Here is a 20,998-nt window from a genome sequence, read left to right on the forward strand (position 1 = left end):
AGCATCTTCATCGAACATCTTACCTGAGCTTCTGAATTGCTGGTAACCTCTGTATCTGTTTCTGCCAGAAAATGAGTACTGATGTGAACTCAAATCACTCCTGTAGCCTGACTTCTGATGCCTGAATCCTTGACACCTAGGTTTCTGGTTCCAGCTAGATTCCTTGTTCCAGCTAGAGCTCTGGTTCCACCTAGAGCCCTCATTCCATTCACTCCACCTAGAGTCCTGGTGCCACCTGGAGCCACCTCTTCCTGAAACAGCAGAATTTGTAGATGATGTACAAGACTCATCCTTGAAAGAGGCATAGCTTTGTGAAGAATAGTTTGTAGAATATCTTCTTGATGAAGGGTATGAGGCAGAGGAACTGGTATAGGGTAATCCTTGCTCATTTATACCCCTTGCTTTTGAGCACAGTTGTGGATTCCTCCATTTTGTACATCGCCAACCATGTGGGATTCTGTTACCATGGTGCTTACTTCCTAGCACATTGCTGGACATACAGTCTACTGAGCACTCTCTCGCTAGGCCTGTTTCATAGGAAGAGGCCCCACCAACTGCCGAATCACTGCCTGAAGCTGGTCGCCTGAACTGTCTCAGCCATTCACTGATACCACTGACAGAACTTCCAGTCTGAAGAGCAAAAGAGTCCCTGGGTGCAGAAGATCTTAGTCCATAGGAAGATGATTCATTATTTGCTTGGTAACTGTAGGAGTTAACAGAAGCAAAAGCAGCATCTGCAGAACATTCTTCATACTGAGACAAAACCCCTTGATTCCAGTTAGAATTTCCTGAATAAACAAATAAAGGGCACTAAAAGTTAGCAAAATATTAAAGCATCAACTAAAAACAACTACTTTGATGTTTTCTGTCTTATCTGAGTCCAGCATCTTTTCACCCCAAAGTCCCTATGTTAAATAGGTTAGGAAAGGTTACTGCTTGGATTTCCAGTAACATTTACTGCTGTAATACTATACAGTGAGACACAAGTGTTCAAGTTAGACAGTCAAGGTTGAAGTCATCAAAGCTTCAGAAAATGATATCCTGAATAGAGATGCACAGAACTCTAGGAAAGCAGCACTACGCCTGGCCGCAACAGTTAATTTTTGTGATCTGTGAAACAGGTTTGCTGTCTATTTAAGAATAGATTCAAACTAGTAGAACAAAATATCTAAATTACCTTTGGATTTTCCATATGGCTTATAGTGTTTTGGGATGCTTTTCCTTCCTGGAAATTCATCTTGAGATACTGACATCAATGGCCTCAGACTGTGAGTATCATTAACCTAGATAAAGCAAAAGGTAAGAATATCTGGTTTTAAACTCATACCTTGAGCATTCTAAAACAAATAGCAAGCTCACCACAAAAAGTTAGCCAAGTACAATTTCAGGTCACAGCAAACTGGATGAAGGATGTGTTGTTCTCGTGTTCACAATTACCACATTAAAACACAGTTTTCAAAAGTATATTTGGAAGAGGCATGTATCTGTAGAATAGAATGAGGTGTCTGAGGAAGACAATGTCACCTGTTTCAAATGTCCTTATTGCCCCATAGCCTTCAACATCACCTGGCTAAAGTATAAAGCTGGTACATATGCAAATCCTGCCTCTAGTTGGGAGATGCAGGATGGAGGGCACAGCTACTGCCTGAGATTAAGCTATGGCAAGAGTTTTTAACTAGATCATGAGAACTGTATTATATTCAATTGCATGACACCTTTGAAAATGTAGCTATCAGAAAGGTGGTAGTGGCATTTGCACAAGGACAGTTACCATAGCTTCTCTGACATAGAATATTATTAATTCCTAATAAGCCAGTCTGAAATATCTTTCAGAAAGACACCTGCTGAATCTTGTGAAAAAGTAGCTCCAGAGGTGACAAGTTATTTTTGTACAGATTCTGGTCCTTCCTCAGACCCTTTTTCTATAGGCATTCAATTTTTATGCTAAGAAACTATGGAAGTTTGTAAGGGCCAACAGAAAGATGGGAACATCTTGCCCACCTCAGTCTTAACAGATTAAAGTTTTCAATTGAGACCAGAGCCTACAAGTCACAGAACACAGACACACAAAAATCATAGTATATTTAAGGGGGGGTTTCTGACCTGTGCCTGAACTGTTACAGTTTGGCAGGGTCTTAACACAATGAGTTCATCTGCTCCTTTCCCCTTAATGGTAAAACATCTCCACACAAGATGAAGTTACTTACTCCTGCTTTCTTTTCACAAAAGGCCTTCAAAGCTTCTGTGAGTTCCTGTGCAATATGAAGAACAAGTGTTGCTTCTGAACTTGAGGTGATGCGAAAAGTCTCCTGGTGTAAAACACAGAATTGGTCACTAGAATGCTGAAGGGTAACTTACACAAATACATAAAAATTGTACTTTGATTTTGGTATAACCAAATTTATACTATTACTTGATATTTAAGACATATATAATATACATATACACACTTGAAAAAAACCTGTGACCATAATTACAGCCTGATAAAAGGTAAAAAGCCTGTTAGTCTGTGTCACACCCCTACTGTCAATCACAAACATTTCAGTGCAGATGAAGAAGTCATAAATTTACATTGTCTGTGTAGAAAAATGAATTAAAAGTAAGCTTCAGCACCACCAAATGCCTTTGATTCCCCCATTTTAGTAACAAAAACATGAAAGTCTCCATTATTATTTTCCCGTGTGTAGTTTGGGGAATAAGAGATGCCAAAAAATATTGAGATACTTCTATGAAGTGCAGAACAATTACCAACATCTGTCTTTTTAGCATCAAAGAGACTGATTAGTAAATATATGCAGTTATAAACGATAACAGTAAGTAAAAAGAATACAGGCAGCCTGCTGTAAGGAATAACTGATCAATACATTGTCTACCAAGCCTTTTTGGTAGTTTATTGATTATGCCCAGACTTGTTTTCTTTACTTCTTCCTAAAGTCACAAGTAATGAAGCTTAAAATAATTGAAGCACACATCTCAAATTGTTCTACTTGTGATTTCAATGTATAAACACAAATCAGACTCCAATGAAGTTTCGTAATTGCCTTAGGTACAGAACATGACTTTCATGGGTAAAATGGTGAATATAAATGGCGAGATATTTTCACAACATAAACCTAAAAGACAGAGGTTTACTATGCCACTGCTGACAAGGGAAGTGATAAAACTTTCCCACTCCAACAGCAGCAGCTCTAGCATCACCCAGTTTCACTTGGCTGTCCAGTTCTGCAGCAACAGCACTACCCACAGCACCACAGGCAGACAGACCAGATTGGCTCCTCTCATTCAGTGTTAACACTCCCATTAGATATGGGCAGCTAACAGCACTTGAGCAACAGTGCTGCTAACACTGCTCAGCCGGGTGGCTCCTCGGCAATGGTAGAAACAATCCAGAGAACAGGTAGAGAACACACACTTAATACAACAAGTTGTTCTGAGCTGACGTTATGTTACAGCTGCACTAGCTTCACAAAGAGCAAAGCCCATTAAAACAGAACTTAAGAAATTAATGCTGTGGTCAAATGAGTTTAACCAGTAAATCAGAGGCTCCTTCACAATACTCATCGCATCATACTGGTGAAACTGCATGACTCCCATCACAATTATTTTACATACTTACCAAGAACTTGAGAGCTTTCTGTTTCCGAACAGGATCATTCTGTGGGATTGTAGAATGCAGAAATAAAATTAAAAGACTGAATAAATACTCCAGCATTTGTTTCATCATTTTGAACAAAACAAGACTTTTTAATCTTTCATCCAATAAAAAAAGTCAACACAAAAAAAAAATAGTAATTTTAGGTCACAGCCATAAGCAGATCACATTAGAGCCCCAACAGCAATTGGGTAGAAGCTATTACGAAAGTATAACTGCATTACTTCTAACACCAGGAAGAACACATTTCACACCTAAGCTACAAGATATTATCTGGTAGACTACACATGATACTATACCATTATAAACACTATACTATTACTATACTATAATAATACCTACAAGAGCTATCTTTCCTAGGCCTTTCTCACTCGGGTCCAACCTCATGTTTAAAACTAGGCAAGTGTCCAGCTGCTTCTAGCATAGCACCTGACCAGCCTGAGGCCTAAAAGAGCAAGACATCACCACAAAAGACATCACCACATTTGACAGTGGGGAGAGGCAGCACACAGCAGGACAAGGAATCAAAGGGTTAAAACTTAAACGGGAAGTTTAGACTGGATATAAGGAAGAAGTTCTTCACTGTAAGGGTGTTGAGGCACTGGAATGGGTTGCCCAGGGAAGCTGTGAATGCTCCATCCCTGGCGGTGTTCAAGGCCAGGTTGGAGAGAGCCTTGGGTGACATGGGTTAGTGTGAGGTGTCCCTGCCCATGGCAGGGGGGTTGCAACTAGATTATCTTAAGGTCCTTTCCAACCCTAACTATTCTACGATTCTATGATTCTAAAATATGACAGATTACAAAATCACCTCTGCCACTAAGGTAAAAATAAGGCAGTTTTCAGTGTTCATGCCCAGTGCTATTTAGGATGGATACTTCAGAAATCATTTTGAGTTTCCCCCTTGAGTTAGAAAGAAGGATTGTAAAGATACACCTATACAGTTAAACCAAACCTTCAGTACAGATAGAATACCTTTGATCTGATGAGGAGCAAAACAGAGAAGCAGAGACTGCAGAGCACAGGTTGGGAGGCCTGGTATGCAGACATTGGGTCTAACACTTATAGTGACTTTGAACAGGAAATATGAGACCTAAGATGGATGTACAGTATTCCCTTCCCCCTTGCTGTGATGAACACAAAACTCTGGTCATTAGGTCAACTGTTTTGCTTCTTTTATTATAATAATAAAATAGTAAAAGAAGCCAAAGAGTAAAAGTTCTTCAGAAAAATGAAAAGGAAGCATAGGGAAACTGCTACAATGTAAAAGACACCCATATAATTACTACCTGTACATACCTCATGCTTATAATCATCTTCCCACCTTAAAAAGAAAGAAATTACAATATTAAGATACATTCTAAAGATTTTTAAGAAGTTCGGTTTACTCATAGTATCTAAATATTTCAATTTCCAAATTTATATCACTTACCAACACAGGCTACCTTTCCTCTATGGCATATTTAAAATACTATTTCCTAAAGCTCCTTATTCCAACTGACTCTCAAAGAATTCAATAATACTGACCAACTTCTTTACAGATCAGCTAAAGTACATGAGTAAAAGAGGAGGGTTTTTTTACTTCCTATATGAGCCCTTCATACCACTTACTGAGCCAATGTCATTCCAACTAAACAGGTAACAGCCTGAAATTTGAATTGCAATTTCTTGTGTATGAGTACATCATGCATAAACAGTGCAATATTTCAAAAGCCACAGCTACTATTTCCTCACAGGCAGAAAGGAACAACTTACACAAGAGGAGTAAGTAGAGTGAAAACACAATACAAAATCTTCTCCTCGTACGTGACAATGCTTGTTACAGAAAAACAGATTTAATAAGAGATTTTAAAACCCCCAAAAATCTCTTCTGATTCTCCTGTAGGACAGTGTTCTCACCTTGCTTTCTTCTTTGATGGGGCTAGAAAATAAATCAGAATTATTAGCAACATCATAGGGTTTCCAGCGTATTACAGGTTGAACATTTTAGATGAGCCAAGCCTTTAGAGTTCAACTACTAATTCAAATTAGGCCAAATATCAACTATATCAAATTGATTATATTCAAGTAATTCATAGACTTACGTGAGGTACTTGGTCTTACACAACCTTCAATCTAGGAATAGGAATAGTTTCACATTAGATCTTCTGATTCAAATTTCGTAACAGTCTCTACTGATGCTACCTTTAGAAATGGAACAAGTACTTTTATTTATCCACGCATAATGTAGCACATCATTTTACAGATATATAATCTTGTAAATATCAATGAAATCTGAGCAAAAATTTGGTTACACTGAAGAGAATGTAACTTGTAAAAATTAGAAATCATTGAAGTAAAGCAATAAAGTTTCTGAACTCAGACTGGACATTTCCTATGTAAAAAACCCTGACATCTTACAAATAAACAGCTTTATTTTTTCAGATGAATTTCAATAATACTATTCTTTCCAAATATATTTTTGGGGCAACTTTAAGTTAAGCCTCAATTCAATTTAATACTGTACTTCCTAGAAACACAAATCTAGCAAGCTTTGTCAGCAGTACTTTTAAACTTTATCAGGTCAAACATAAATGCACTGATAAAAGATACACTACCAGATACTGTACATTTACTTGCAATTACCTTATACATTTTTAATCCTTCAGATTTCTCCAGCTCTCCTGCTATCCGTCTGAGAAATGAGACTTTGCATTCTTTTACATCTGCTGTCTTTCTCCTCATTTTATCTGGAAATTCTTTAGACTGTTGACAAAACCCAGTTGAAATGGTCAATACCAAAATCCATCACTATATTAAATAATTGGCACATCTCACCTTTTGGACAAGCTTCTAAAAGGCTCGTAAACAACATTTCAAATATTATGAACTAGTTTCTTCTCTGTAACACGACTAATTACATTTTAATATTAAAGTTGCTTAAATACTGTTCAAAACAAAAAATGGACATCATGCAAGGCTTACTACCAAAAGGCAATGTGCTCTGTACCATGTCCAACAATGCTATGGACATGCTTAGGAATATGAAAGAACCACACTGTTCTAGGAACCTGATCCTGAAGGCAATCAAAACACTTAGGAACAGACTTTGAGCAGATACAGACACACACCTTGGGATTGCCCTTCCTCAACAGCTCACAACTTCAAAGCTATTTGAGTTGGTCTGGCCCATGAAGAGTCTACCGTACAAGTACCAGCAATTTATCACATCGGGGTTTAAACTTCAAACTTGATGTAAGTATTTACAGGGAAAAAAAAAAAGAAAAAGAAAGTGGGAGCATCATAAAGAAATTGTTACCAAAATGCATCAAAATTACTCACGATGTATGCTCTTCTGTGTTTATATCCACTAAGGTGTTCTATCATAGGTGCCATCTCTGTATTAAGCCCACACAGCTTGCACTCATAATGTGGCTCTTTTCTTCCTTCAAATCTGATTTCAACCACATGTTCTAAACCTGTAAAGGATGTACACAGATTACTATGAAAAAAATGTATTCAATATTGCCCATTAAAAGCCAAAAGAAATAAATAAAAGTATTCTATTTACAGAATTTCAACACTTCTTCAGACGTACTGCCCATATCAGTTATCTCTTTACAATGCTTTATTCTGAAAGGAAAAAATATGGTTTGTGACAGATTTGCAAGCCCACTAAAATAAAATATTTCACATGCTTTTTTCCTGCCTGGGATATTTTCAAGAAACTAAGAAAGAGCCTTACATTCCATACAGACAGGAAGGGAATTCACTGAGAAATGCATATAAAAAAAAGAAAATTAGAATAGAAAATGCCACACAAATACCTAGATTAAAAAAACTGCATTTACACTACTTAGTCAAACATAATTGGACAATGTCCAAGCACAAAGCACATGGACGAAAGGCAATAATCGCTTCACAAAATTGAATCCTTTATAATCTAAAACCTTAAATAAACTTGTAAGAATTACAGGGAAAAAGGGATTTTTCTTCATTTTTCCTAGAAATGACTGAAAGACAGTGCCATAGAAGTATTCAGAAATCTCCAAGGTTGAGGTCTATACCTAGCATGAGAAGTTTTACTCTGAACAGCTTAAATGCATCAAGTTTAAAACCAGCTTAAAACAAATGGGAAAATCCTGCAGCTGTTCCCTATTATCATATTTTCCACTGTGTTTTTGTGATGGGTTGACCCCAGGCAGCAACCAAGCACCACCCAGCTGCTTGCTCACTCACATCCACACCCCTCAGCAGGATGGGGAGAAATGACGACCAAAAGCAAGAGAATTTGTGGCTTAAGATAAAGAGGGTTTAATAGGTAACAGAAGGAGGAAAGGAAATTTGAAAGCTAGTCATTCAACTCCCCACAAGCAGACCAACACCCACACTGTCTCTGAACAGCCACCTTGGAAGCTAAACCACCACCACCCTTTTCCTTTATCTCATTTGTGATTGCTGAGAATGACATGCAGTACAGAACATCTTTTTGGCCAGCTTGGTTCAACTGTCCTGGCTGCGCTCCCTCCTGGTCTCCTGCCCACCCCTATACTACTCAAAGGGCAAGGGATGGGAATGCAGAGTGGAAAAGAGGTCTTGACACCGTGCACTGCTCAGCAACAGCTAAAACACTAGTGTGTTATCAACAGTTTCAGTCACAAAACCAAAACGTACAGGCTGCTATGAAGAAACTGAACTTCATCTCAGGCCCACTACAACATTATACCAATAAAAAATAACTCTGAAAATAAACTATCACCAAATGAACTGAGTATACAATGTAAAACTTTTCTATTTGCCTTTTTCTATTAAAAAATATTTATAATAAACGCCTATGTTTCTTAACACCAATACTGTATGTAGACTAACAGCACAACAATTCATTAAACAGAGAAATTCTGTACTAATACTAGCAAATTTGCTATTTAGTTCTTTGTCAGGGAACATATTTCCCTAGGCCACCAGCACACATTAGATAGACAAAAAAAACCTTAAAATACATCTCATTACTTTTAGTATTCCCAAAGACAGTGAGGAAAAATATCTCATTGAACAGAAACACCTGTATATCCCACCAAAAGGAAAACCACAAAAGAATCACCAGATGACCAGTCACCAGTGGAACGGAGTCTAGTTGGACCGGTAGCTAGTGGCATACTAGTGGGTCTAGTCATGTTTGAAATCCTCATTAATGATCTGGATGATCAGATAGCATATACCCTCAGCACATCTGCTGATGTCACAAAACTGGGAGGGATGGCCAAAACACCAGAGAGTTGTGCTGCCATCCAGATGGACTTCCACAGGCTGGAAAAATGGGCTGACAGGAACCCCATGCAGTTCAACAGGGGGAAATGCAAATTCCTGCATGTGGGGAAAAACAAGCCCAGGCACCAGTACACCCTGGGGGCTGATCAGCTGGAAAGCAGATTGGCAGAAACAGACCTGGGTGAACACCAAGTTGATGATGAACCAGCAATGGGCCTTTGTGGCCAAGAAGGCCAATGGTATCCCAGGCTGCATGAGGCGGAGTGCTGCAAGCAGGCTAAAGGAGATGATCCACCCTCTCCACTCAGCACCAACAGGCACATGCCTGGAGTGCTTTGTCCAGTTCTAGGCTTTCCACTACAAGAGACACGGACGTACAAAGGGCCACGAAGACCATGAAGGCTCTGGATTATCTCTCATATGAGGACAGGCTGAGAGGGCTTGGACAGTTTAGCCTGGGGGAGAGAAGGCTCAGACGGTACAAGGGAGCCAAGCTCTTTTCAGTAGTGTCCAGTGACAGAACAAGAGGCAATGGGCACAAACTGAAACACAGGACATGGTGTTTGAACATCACAAAACATCTTTGGCTGTGAGGGTGGCTAAGTACTGACACAGGTTTCCCCTGCGAGGTCATGGAGTCTCCCACCTTGGATACTTTCAAAAGCCACCTGGACATGGTTATGAGCAGCCTGCTGTGAGTGACCTTGCAGGCTGTTTAGACAAGATGACCTACAAACGTCCCTTCCAGCCTCAATTATTCCGTGATCTGTGAAAAGCCTCTTGACTTCAGGAACAAGTTAACAATTAAGGTGCATAAAAGAGGTGACCTTTATAGTACCCACTGTAATAAGTTAAACTTTCAAAGGTGTAAGAGATATCCTGTAAATTATTCCATACATTTACAGAAAACAATATAATATCTAAAATTCCACCTTTTGTTTAAAAACAAAAGCCATTTGGTCACAAATTCAAAGACATACCATTTTGAAAACAAAAAAACATACCAACTAGAGGTTCTTCTCTTTTGGGATCATTGATAAAATCCTTCAGACAGGTTATGTCCTTTGCGAGTCTTCTCTTCACTAAGGTAAAAAATGTACACATAAAGAGACACTACATATTAGACAGTTTGCACGTAGCTTCTATGATCTTAAAGGAGTTTCTAATGGGGACTCAAGGGGACAAACTTAATTTGCACTCTGAAACATGCAAGCAAGACCTCAGTCACTCCTAAAAAGATTCCAAACTGGTTTCCATCAAAATTTTACATGCAAGGAATTAGTGTCTTCAAGAAGAGAACCAAATAAACAAAACAGACCTCCTAACATAACCCGATTTACTGAGTAAAGATGCCACGGTCACATTCAGAGCATGTCTCAGACCTTGGCAGTTCCCATAAAAAAAAAAAAAAGGAAAAAAAAGGCACCACAAGGCACCAAGCTCCTTCTTCACCTAAAACCCTAACACTGAGACTGCTTGTTTGGAGTCCGAAGTTCAGGAACCATACTGCCTTAAGTTGAATAAAGAATGCAATCTTTTTATTTATACATGTATATAAAAATATATATGTCTTTATATATATATATATACACACACCAATATACCAAATGCCTCTTGTACTCTGGGAAGACCAGCCCAGAAGCTGCACAACCACAGTTAGTATGTTCCTGAGCCTGAACTAGCAGTGTTTCAATCATGGCTGTATCACGTTCCTCACTGAGTTTTAATAGTTTGGTATTAGCACTGTCTAAAACATTTCTAAAGTACTCTTGGTCAACTTGGAGCATCAGAAGAGTTCAGCTCAGTGTATCTGCAAAGCAATCTCAAAGAGGCATAAGTGTATTCAAGTGTTATCCATTACAAAAGAGCATGCCAAAGCGTTAAAACACATTTTTAATCAGAAAAAAAATGTGAAGAAATATAATCCATCTTTCTAACTACATCCAGCTGTACTTTAACTGACTGATGAATTTCATAAGTGTCATAAACACTGCTAGCTTCCCCAGATCACAGCAAACAAGTAGAAATACCACAAGCACTGATCAGTTATCATAGTCTTTCTCCCTAGGATGCAAAAAAAAAAAAAAAGCCAAAACCAAACCCAAAACCCCACAAACCCACAAGCTTCAGAAAGATAGGAAATTCCATGCTTGCTCTTAAATATTCATTCCATTAGGAATATGCTGGTGCTGCCACTAAGTCAAATACCAGGGCTACACAAAAATAATTAAAAAAAAAAAAAAAAAGTAAATCACAAAGTTACAGCATTAACTTAAATGAAAAACCTCTTGCAATTTAATTCTGATAGAAAATATCTCCTGACACAGCAACAGTGCATCCCATTCCCACCAGAACTCAGCTTTTTAACAAGACTGTATTCTCCATTGTTTTGGATTTTATTTTTGCCCAAGGTGACACAGCAGTAGCATAGTGCAACAGAGTTGACATATAACAAGTTGGTAACACATAATCAATTTCCATAGACAGATTTTTTTACCAATACTTAAATGTATTATGCAGTTCTCATGCATTTGTGTGCCTGTGCAGTAGCTCTCAGTGTGAGCTGGCTGTTCACAAGCTGACAGTGAAAGGCATGCAGTCTTTTGAACTTAATATGGAAAGATCCACACAGAAAAAGTTTAAGGTTTCCACAAGGTAATGGCCATATTCTTCCTGCTTCCTAACATAAAAGTAAATATTGTCTTAGTATCATCCTGATAAGAAACAACCCATACTGTTCATGGTTTGTATGCTTCTGTTTTGTCAAACTTCCACTGTATTGTATGTGTACACACAAACATGCTACAAAATTTTGTTGGAAAACTTCACCAGCTAAAATAACACAAATACAACAAAACCAAAACAAACAGCTAGATTCATTGATACTAGATGTTATCAGATAATCAGGAAGACAAAATCTGTCTCAAATTTGATAGTCGTTCCGTGAAAATACTTGTAACTTCGTATTCTCTTAAGATCTTTTATCACATAGATTAACCAATGCACAGAAGAAAAATCAATGGTCCAAATGTCTGGTAATTAGGACTGCTTCTTCCAAAACCACAATCAGCCACCTGCTTTGGTCATCTTTGAAACCAGTGGGTTTTGGTTTAAAGTTACACTTGAAAAAAGGGACATTAGCTTATTTACATTCATTTACCTGGTCTCTGTGTTTCATACTTCACAGAAGTTCCGACTGGAGCAGAAGGACCTAGGACAATAGTTTGACAGTCAGACTACTTCTCACTTGCTTTTATTAAATACCTTGTAGATCATCCAAACAAGTTAGAGAATCGAACTATTATCTTCATTTCACAGTTTAATATAGGCTCACTGGTAGCAATATTCCATCTTAGTACACTTTCCATCTGTAACTAGGTAAGAAAAAGTCTTCAATTCCACTTCTCTTCCCCACCAACACAATATACCAAATAGACGAATATCACAGAAGCACCGAATAGTCAATATTTATTTTTACTTTTAAGCACTTTTCATACTACTTGGTTATATTATTTTAACTATTCAGTATTGTCCATGACAGTTGATCTGTCACAGTCACCTGACAGAAAACTTCTGGTCTAAGCATTTAGAGCCCCCCACACAGCCCTACAGACAATTCAGAAGTCATTAAAATGCATCTTCTTTAGGGTTCTGTATACATTCTTTATCACTCAGAGCTTCGGAGTGAATTTTTAGATATGCTTTTGTAAAGGTACTTCCACTCCATTGCTTCAGAACACCCTTCCCTTGCTCCTCTCTTCCCTCAAACCCATTGAGGCAGACAAACAAGTGTGCTTTAGTGATGTCAGTATTTTGCTAAATTGCAGCATTCAATATTAAAAACAAGACGACACACCATTACTCATTTACTAGAAAGTGAATGTTTAACCATATATTTGCCCATGTAATTCTTATTTTTGAAATGAAGACATTTTCCATAGTCATGGAAGCTTGAGTTATAATAAATTATCCATCTTTTTCAGTAAAAAGCTTCAAAGTCCCCGGTGCCAAGAATAAAAGAAGATCTCCAGTTACCCTGCAAGTTCAAAAATTATTTAATTCCAGAGTTGTTCAGTTAGTGTCTGAAGACCAAATTAGATTCCAGGTCCAGCACCTGCAGACTGACAACACGGCCAAATACTAAATGACATGAATAAGTACCTGTGAAGTAAGATTTTTAGCACTTTGTTTTCTGTTTACTTCTAGGAGTAAATTCAATTTGCAGAGAATTGCAACAGAAGCAGTTCGCAGTGCAGTCTGCCTTAATATGGTTGAGGTGTACAAACACGGGGAAGCTAAAAATCAAGCTGTAGCTGCTACCATTGCCAAAAGCAGATGTTTGGGGGTTAGCAGATATTATTATTGCTGCCTTCAAAAGTTTAACCAAGCATCTATGATCTTGAAGACACTCTTTTCAGCAACAGCAGGTTTCAAGGCTAACATTTAATTCATGTTTACTAGCCACATGGCTTTGTAACGCTATTAATAGTGCAAGATATTTCTAAAACATCCCAAAACCGAAACACAACAGTATTTTCCCTTAAAGCCCATCGGAGTGACCCATGAGCTGAAGATCAGCTGTACTGCTACATTTACAGGACAACAATCAATAGCCCAGCCTCTTGGTGTTCAGTAAACAGCAGAGTACCCCAAGGACTGATTCCAGGGCCCAGAACAATAAACATCACCTGCTTAAGGATGCATAGAACAACTTTGGTGAATTCACAGACAGTAGAAATTTAGGGGATACAACCAATGTAACAGTTTCAGTTGAGTAGGGAACATTAAGGATTAAAGAAGCTTTAAGAAACATAGTAAGAAACATAGAGTTCCACAGCTGAAATAACCCCACTCATGAGCACAGGCTGGGATCTGCCTGACTGAGCAGCTGCACTGCCAAAAGAACCTCAGAATTATGATGAACAACAAGCTGAATATTGGCCAAAGGCAAGTCTCCCATAAACTAGGCTATATGGGTATTGCACAGTATCCCATAAACCCCATAATTGATACTGCACAGGCAGTACACATCAGAATAGCTAATCCTCCATTATTTGGGACTTGTGAAGCTCCTTCTCCAGTTCAAGCAGGATGTGAAGAAACCAGAGGACATGACAGAAGGACCACAAAGGCAAACTATCTGGGGCAAATAACTTAAGAAAAAAGGTTTGGGAGCTGAACTTGTTTAGCTTGGTAAAGCCCAGGCTAAGAGGAGATCTAATACTATAGATACCTGAACAGCAGCTATAAAGATTAGTCAAACCCTTTGAGGACATGACAACTGCGTAACAAGTAGTATTGAGAAACAGTTGCTCAGCAGGCACAAACTAAACGTTAGGATGAAATTCCTCTTTTCTAGTCTGTAACTCAGAAAAGAACTTCCAGGTTTCTTTTCTTTGAAAATGTAGCAGTAGTTCTACACATTATGCATATTAATCAGCGCTTGACAGATGCTGAGCATGGAGGGATATGTTAAAATATTTATCATAAAGTTGACATGCTGCTTGCCGTTGGTGAATCCAAGACAGAACACATGATGGATGTGCTTTCACTGGAGACAGAAGTTATAATCAGTGCTGTTAAATAAATGCAGCTTATCTTCATATCCGACTCCATCCGACACCAAGCTTTACAGAATTACTATAATGAAGCTTTCTTTACCCATGATGCTACTTGAAGGTTTTAAGTTGAAGAATGTAGATGCAAGTTGCTAGATCCAGCAATTAAACACCTGCAACATCCCTTATTACACTTTCTGTGTGTATTATTGAAGTACTGTAAGCTACCTCAGCATCTTCCTGTAATACAATAAAAATTCCACAGGCTGTACAAAAAATTTCTATTAAACCAGCTACTCTTATTTATGCCAAATTAACTTCATCAATAAAGCTAGGAAGCCCATAAATGGCTTTAGCAGGGCTCATATTCTATCTTATGCCTCCTACCTGAGCTGTCTTGCTTTAGCAGTAAACCACTGGATTTTGCTGTCGCCCAGGGAACATGTGCCTAACATCTATATTGGCATTCCCCCATCATTAATGCCTCTTGCACAAAGCAAGTTTTCAAAACTTCTGCCTGCTTTGGCCAAACAGTCCCAGGAAAAAGCAGCAATGTTGAGTCTCTTCCACTCCTTAGTCCTGAATACATATGTGCAACTGCCTCAGATAGAGCTGAAAAAAGTCTTCTATCTGTCCAATTATATCACTGTACAAAAAAAAAAAAAACCATGACAAAATTCTATACTTAACTGAGCTTTAACTCTTAGTAAAATCTTAGAACTTCAGCATCTTCCCTTCCCACATCTTCCACTAAGTTACTCTCCTCTGAACTGCTGGAGAGCAGGCATATTCAATTCCATCATTACCACAAAAATAACTATTGATAGTTTTACCATATGGAAGCTCACATGGTATACAGATGTCTTTCTTACAGAAAGTGGTACTCCTCCAAACACAATCATCTGGAAACAGATGCATCTCCCGACTTAACTGACTTCAAAGCTAACAGTATTGTACAGTTAAATAGGTTACTCATGCTCATCACTTCTGGATTATGAACAGTTACTTTGGATGAGTTCAGAGAAGATACTGTACATAGCACATCCCATTTAAAGCACTCGGAATCAAAATGATGTCTGCTTTAATTTCAGTTTACAAGTGATAGCAGCATTGGTGGTGTTCTCCCTACTGACAAAGGGACTTTTTTCTGCAGCAAAGCACAAAGGACAGATGGTGGTGTAAGACATTTTAAATGTGTCAGACATTATACTCTGAAGTACAAATTGTTCTTCAGACAGTGTACATTTCAGATACTTGTCAAGTTTTGTGCCAAGTGATTTCCAGGAAAACTCATTCTTCATTTGGACAACATCCACAATTTTTGTTCTTGGCTCTTTGAACTTTTCTCTGTGAACAGGCCGTGACATTTCATTGGAATATGAGCATCTCATTAATTTATATCCTGAGATAATACTAGACTCATGCTTCACAGAGTGCACCTAATTTAAGAATATCCATAGTCTACATGATCATTCACAAGACTTCACATGACTCTACAAATCAAGTACAATTTTTGTTCATGCTTACTATGTAAGTCTACAAATCATCAACTATTTAAACTGAAAAAACAAAGGCTGAGCAAATTCAGAACTTATTCTTGTATCTCAATGACAGTATAATGGTACAGTGAATTTCCTGGATCTGCTGGCTCTGGAGGGAGAACTATTTGTATAACTGGTAACATATCCATTGGAGTGCAGTTCCCAAAATGAAACCTGAATTGCGATCTTTGAAGTTACTCAGGTGAAAAGCTGTTTTACATGTAAAAATAACCCCAGACCAACACAACTAAGATATACTAATAAACTTCATCGGGCAGAGTTTCAGTCTCTTTTGGATAAATAAATCCTAACAGTGGCTTACAAATTGGCCTCCCACATCTGGATCTTTAGTGAAGCAGAATTCAATATGGATGAAGTAGAATAAAGGTGACATCAACAGTATGAATGACCATTTCATATTAAAAGAAAAAAATGCCGATTGCTTCAAAATGATTACTGAGGCGTAAAACTTTCTGAATTAGAGCACATCTTGCAATGCTTCTGACACACAGAAGTATCCTGTGATGTTGGGTCTCCACCAGAAGCTAGCTTTAACTTGTTTACCAAAGTTTCATGTCTAGATTCTTCGCTTTAATAATCACAGAATCACAGAATCCCAAGGGTTGGAAGGGACCTAAAAAGATCAGATACTCTAGATTTTTCTCATTCTGTAAAACATCACAGTTGAAAGATTTCAAACTGAAATTTCCAGAGATGTAGTGTTTATAATAAGCATACATTAATAACCCAAATTCTCCATGGAATGCTGAGCTTCTAGAACATTAAGCAGTACTGTTTTCTAAAGATGTAGGCCTTTGCAATAGGCTCCTGTATTCCACCACTTTTGTTAGCCTTGCTGCACACCTTATTCAAGTCTCACTTTCTAACCATGCACTCCTCCAAAACAAGATTATATGGACTTGAAGCAAGAACCTCTTCAGCTAGTGAGTATTACTTTTAATGACAGTTTCTGAGAAGAAATACAAAATCTCTAGAAATTGTCTTCAACCAAAATCACTATCCCAAGCCAAACAAATCTATTGCTGTTGCTGAGGTATAAATAAAATTTTGGACTGTTCAAATCCATTGGATTTTCAGGAGATATATGCATTTTCCAAACTCCCGCAGAAGTTCTGTCAAGGAGCTTCGTTATGAGTATTTCTAAAAAGGGAAGATCTGCACACAATACTCATGTCTGCTGAGGCAAAATGTCTCATAACATTTTCATCAAGTGTCACACACTTGGATTTTGTGTCTTGGCACTGATATTCTCTTGTCAACACCAAACGATGACAGCAGCTATGAAGCCCCTTAGAAAACTGACTGTGACCCATACTTTTCTAAGTCTTTCTCTTCTGCTCATTCTTCAGGGTCCAGTAAGTGGTGAGCTCACTGCTTTCCTCAGTAGAGGACTGACACCACTCTTCTCTGTGCAGACATGTGTTTTCAGGAACCCTTGATCAACTTGATTCAAAAAGGCCGAGGTAGTCAAACGATAGTGGGGAACAGACGACAAAGCCAGAATGCAAGCCTTGTTTCTTAGGAGAACAGGCTAAGAAGATAAAGCAGAAGTGAAAGCCTAATTTCTTGTGATGACTGACATCTTGGCTTTTAATCTTCTCAGTGGTTTTTATCAGTATTCACATATCTACCAATATTCCCTGCTTTCTGTACTTTAAAAGTCTTGTACATCATCATGAGTGTTTTTACAACAAGATTTCCGTTTCCACTATGAGCTAGACATATCCCACACTTTCAAACTTTCACCACAATTCTTACTTTCATTGATATAAGACAGTCTGGATTCACATCCTCAGTTTCTGCACAGAAGAATACCCCAACAACTGAGTTTGCCTTAAACAGATCTTTGCTACTGCAAGTCCACTGCAATAGAGACAGAACACTCCTGTGGTGCAGCTAGGCAACTCCAGCACTCTTACAGCTGTATCTGCAACAGTAATGTGTTAACATGCTGATTTAGCTTCTTAGCATACTCCCTGAAGCTTAGCAGTGAGTGCATAAAGCTGACAGACAGGTGGGAGAGGTTTAGTCTGGGAAGGTAAGAAACTAAAATACTGACTATCCATCCAGACAAATATTTAGATGTGGAAAGACATAATTAAGGTTTCATGCTCTAAAATATTTCTTTGCTCAGCAGTTCACTAGATAAAAATCTTGGAAGAACATTAAGCTTATAAACAGAAACAGTTATAGACACATAAATCTGACAAATGCAAGTACCCAAACTACTAGAAAAGCAACAAACATTAAAATCCCCAAACAATATCTATCCTAGGAGGCTGGAAAGAAAAAGTGTTATACTTACAATAGACAGTCTTGGGTCTCAGGGCTTTCTCTTTCTTTAATTACAAAGATGCAAGCCATCCCAAAATAAAGTAAGAAAGAGAAATTAATTTGCTGCACCATTTGTTGCTAAAAGCAACATTCAACTGTTTCTCAAATTATATAATGCAAGCCAATTGCAGTTTCCAAAGAGCTAGGAACTATATGTACATGTCTTTGTCTAAGCAATTTCCTACCCACAATACCCATTCAGTAACAAAATCACAAAACCTGCCAGTATGCAACTATACAAGTCATAAAGCACTCAATACACAAGATATACACAGCCTTGTACTGTGGTCTCCAAACCCCACAATCATTTGCCCATCAGTACTTCTTACAGGAGTTTGGCCTCATGAATTATCAGCACTAGAGAAAAAAAAAAAAAACAACCCACAAATGTGTATTCTGCTTATTACTCAAGTGCCAGTTCAAGGACACAGCATCATAGCCCCAAACACTGAAGCCAATGAGAAACAGAAACTCTTGGCACAATAAAGAATCAACTCCCAGCGATAAAAACTACATGAACTCTAAAGAGGTACACCATACAAAATTCAAATACTACCTAATACCTTGTGAATTAAGCAAAGACTTAGGAATGTCTATATTTAAGTTTCATGTCTCGTAGAATGCAAGTGGTAACAATCTAATTTGATAGCTGATTTGACAGATGTAGCCTAGCATCCACTGATTTCCAAGAGTGAAACAGAAGGAAAACAAATGCAGATTTCCTAAGAAACAATCACTAGGTTTGCCACTTTAAAAGGGAGAAAGAGCAATAATTGGATTACTAAGAATCTTAGCCAGGAAGCAAAAAGAAACAACCACAAAAACTAAAGGAACTCCTTGCATCAGGCAAGAACATTTTGCAGGATATGAAAAATACTACAGTACTGTACATTTTTACTGGATCAACAGGGAACGAGACTGAATCCTGGAGGGGAAAAGTGTTTGAAGAAAGTGGAGTCACTGACTCAAATAGGAGTCAGTGCTATTAAAGACATCAGCAAACAGGTAACAAAATATTATTAATCTGTCTTAAAATAAGGAGGCCCCTCATCTACAACTGAAAGAGAAAACACTTGAGAAATACAGTATTACAGTTAATCTTCCATGTTCCGGGAAGACTGCATTCAGCTCTAGGGCCCCCAACACAAGAAGGACATAGACCTTCTTGCTCTAGCAAGTCCAGAGGAGGGCCACAAAGACAATCAGAAGGCTGGAGCACCTCTCCTACAAAGACAGGCTGAGAAAGTTGGGCTTGTTCAGCCTGGAGAAAAGAAGGCTCTGGAGAGACCCTATAGCAGCCTTCCAGTACCTAAAGGGAGCCTACAAGAAAGCTGGAGAGGGATTTCTTACAAGGCCAGGTAGGACAATGGGGAATTGTTTTAAACTGAAAGAGGGTAGATTTAAATTAGATATACCAAAGAAATCTTGTACTGTAAGGGTGGTGCAACACTGAAACAGGTTGCCCAGAGATGCTGTGGATGATTCATCCTTGTAAGAGCTGGATGGGGCTTTGAGCAACCTAGTCTAGTAGAAAGTGTCCCAGCCCACAGCAGGGGGGTTGGAACCAGATGATCTTTAAGGTCCCTTCCAATCCAAACCATTCTGTGATTCCTTCATTCTACAATTAGAGCAGACACTTCAGTTCCACGACAATACCAGACAGCAACACTAATTACGAGGAAAGTACAGACAACCGAGTATGTCTCAACTTTACAGATTGAGAACATGGAATTTTAAAAAGAAAATAATCATCACCCAATCACTAGTTCAGCCAAACGACATTTATAAAAGCCTGATTTCCAAATACGTCTTCACAAAACTCTATTTAATAATTTAAGCACAGAACAAGGTAGTAAATCATGAACTTGCTAATGAGGCACAAACAAACAGAACGTTATACTTGATAGCTAAGCGTATGTAAACTCCTGCAACAAATCTGAATTGATGTTACAATCAAAGTAACAAGTAAGCTAGTTTTAGTTTTTAGTACAGGTGACTTATGTAGACCTGGGAAACAGAACAATACTTTTACTAATGGTACCCAAAACCAGAAGTATGCATCATTTCATCATCTGTGACTCCCATGTAATTCAAGTGCTAATTTCACAATTAACACACATTTACCTTTAGGTATGGTTGTTAGTTGCATAGTTGTGAGATTCCCACCTCATCTTTTTCTTGGGAACTTTCAAGCAAATTACTGTTACAGATCTACCAGTAAGTTAGATATGCACTTGAAGCCATGTGAAATCAATTACTGAACTTCACAAGAATGACAGATTATTAAATTTGCATATACTTTTTTTTTTAATTGAAAAAGGTTACCTTCCTATGCTTTGCACCACGATAGTGTGACTGAAGACTTATGGAACTCATACATGGAACTTTACAAACCTAAAAAGACAAATGGAAAGCACATCTTCAGTTATACTATAGATATTCTGTAGTTAGTGAGTTATAAGAACTGGAAAGACATCTGTTTCTACAGCATAATTCTCAAAGTCTTCTTTTGCTGACACAGTACAACTTGCGTGACATCTAGGAGAGTAGCATATCACTAAAGTGACTAGAAATAGTGTGCAAACCTGTCCAAATGGTACTTAAATACATTTAAACATACCAGGTGGTAAAAATCTAAAAGCTCACCC

At 38.1% G+C, this 20,998-nt stretch overlaps 1 protein-coding gene across 1 annotated transcript in view; it reads right to left on the reverse strand.

The window, feature by feature from the left end:
• The window catches only part of LOC136008474 (uncharacterized), a 29,562-nt gene that overhangs the window by 6,492 nt on the left and 2,072 nt on the right, over positions 1–20,998 (reverse strand). Inside the window, exons 3-15 of the mRNA XM_065667813.1 lie at positions 20,676–20,744; positions 18,322–18,355; positions 12,057–12,107; positions 9,901–9,978; positions 6,971–7,107; positions 6,275–6,394; positions 5,734–5,764; positions 5,549–5,570; positions 4,949–4,973; positions 3,617–3,655; positions 2,208–2,309; positions 1,178–1,283; positions 24–788 (exon numbers count right to left, since the gene is read on the reverse strand). Coding sequence (XP_065523885.1) covers positions 24–788; positions 1,178–1,283; positions 2,208–2,309; positions 3,617–3,655; positions 4,949–4,973; positions 5,549–5,570; positions 5,734–5,764; positions 6,275–6,394; positions 6,971–7,107; positions 9,901–9,978; positions 12,057–12,107; positions 18,322–18,355; positions 20,676–20,744 — 1,579 coding nt within the window. The remainder of the gene's footprint in view (positions 1–23; positions 789–1,177; positions 1,284–2,207; positions 2,310–3,616; positions 3,656–4,948; positions 4,974–5,548; positions 5,571–5,733; positions 5,765–6,274; positions 6,395–6,970; positions 7,108–9,900; positions 9,979–12,056; positions 12,108–18,321; positions 18,356–20,675; positions 20,745–20,998) is intronic.

Source organism: Lathamus discolor, chromosome 2 (genome assembly GCF_037157495.1).
Source record: "Lathamus discolor isolate bLatDis1 chromosome 2, bLatDis1.hap1, whole genome shotgun sequence".
NCBI lineage: Eukaryota > Metazoa > Chordata > Aves > Psittaciformes > Psittacidae > Lathamus > Lathamus discolor.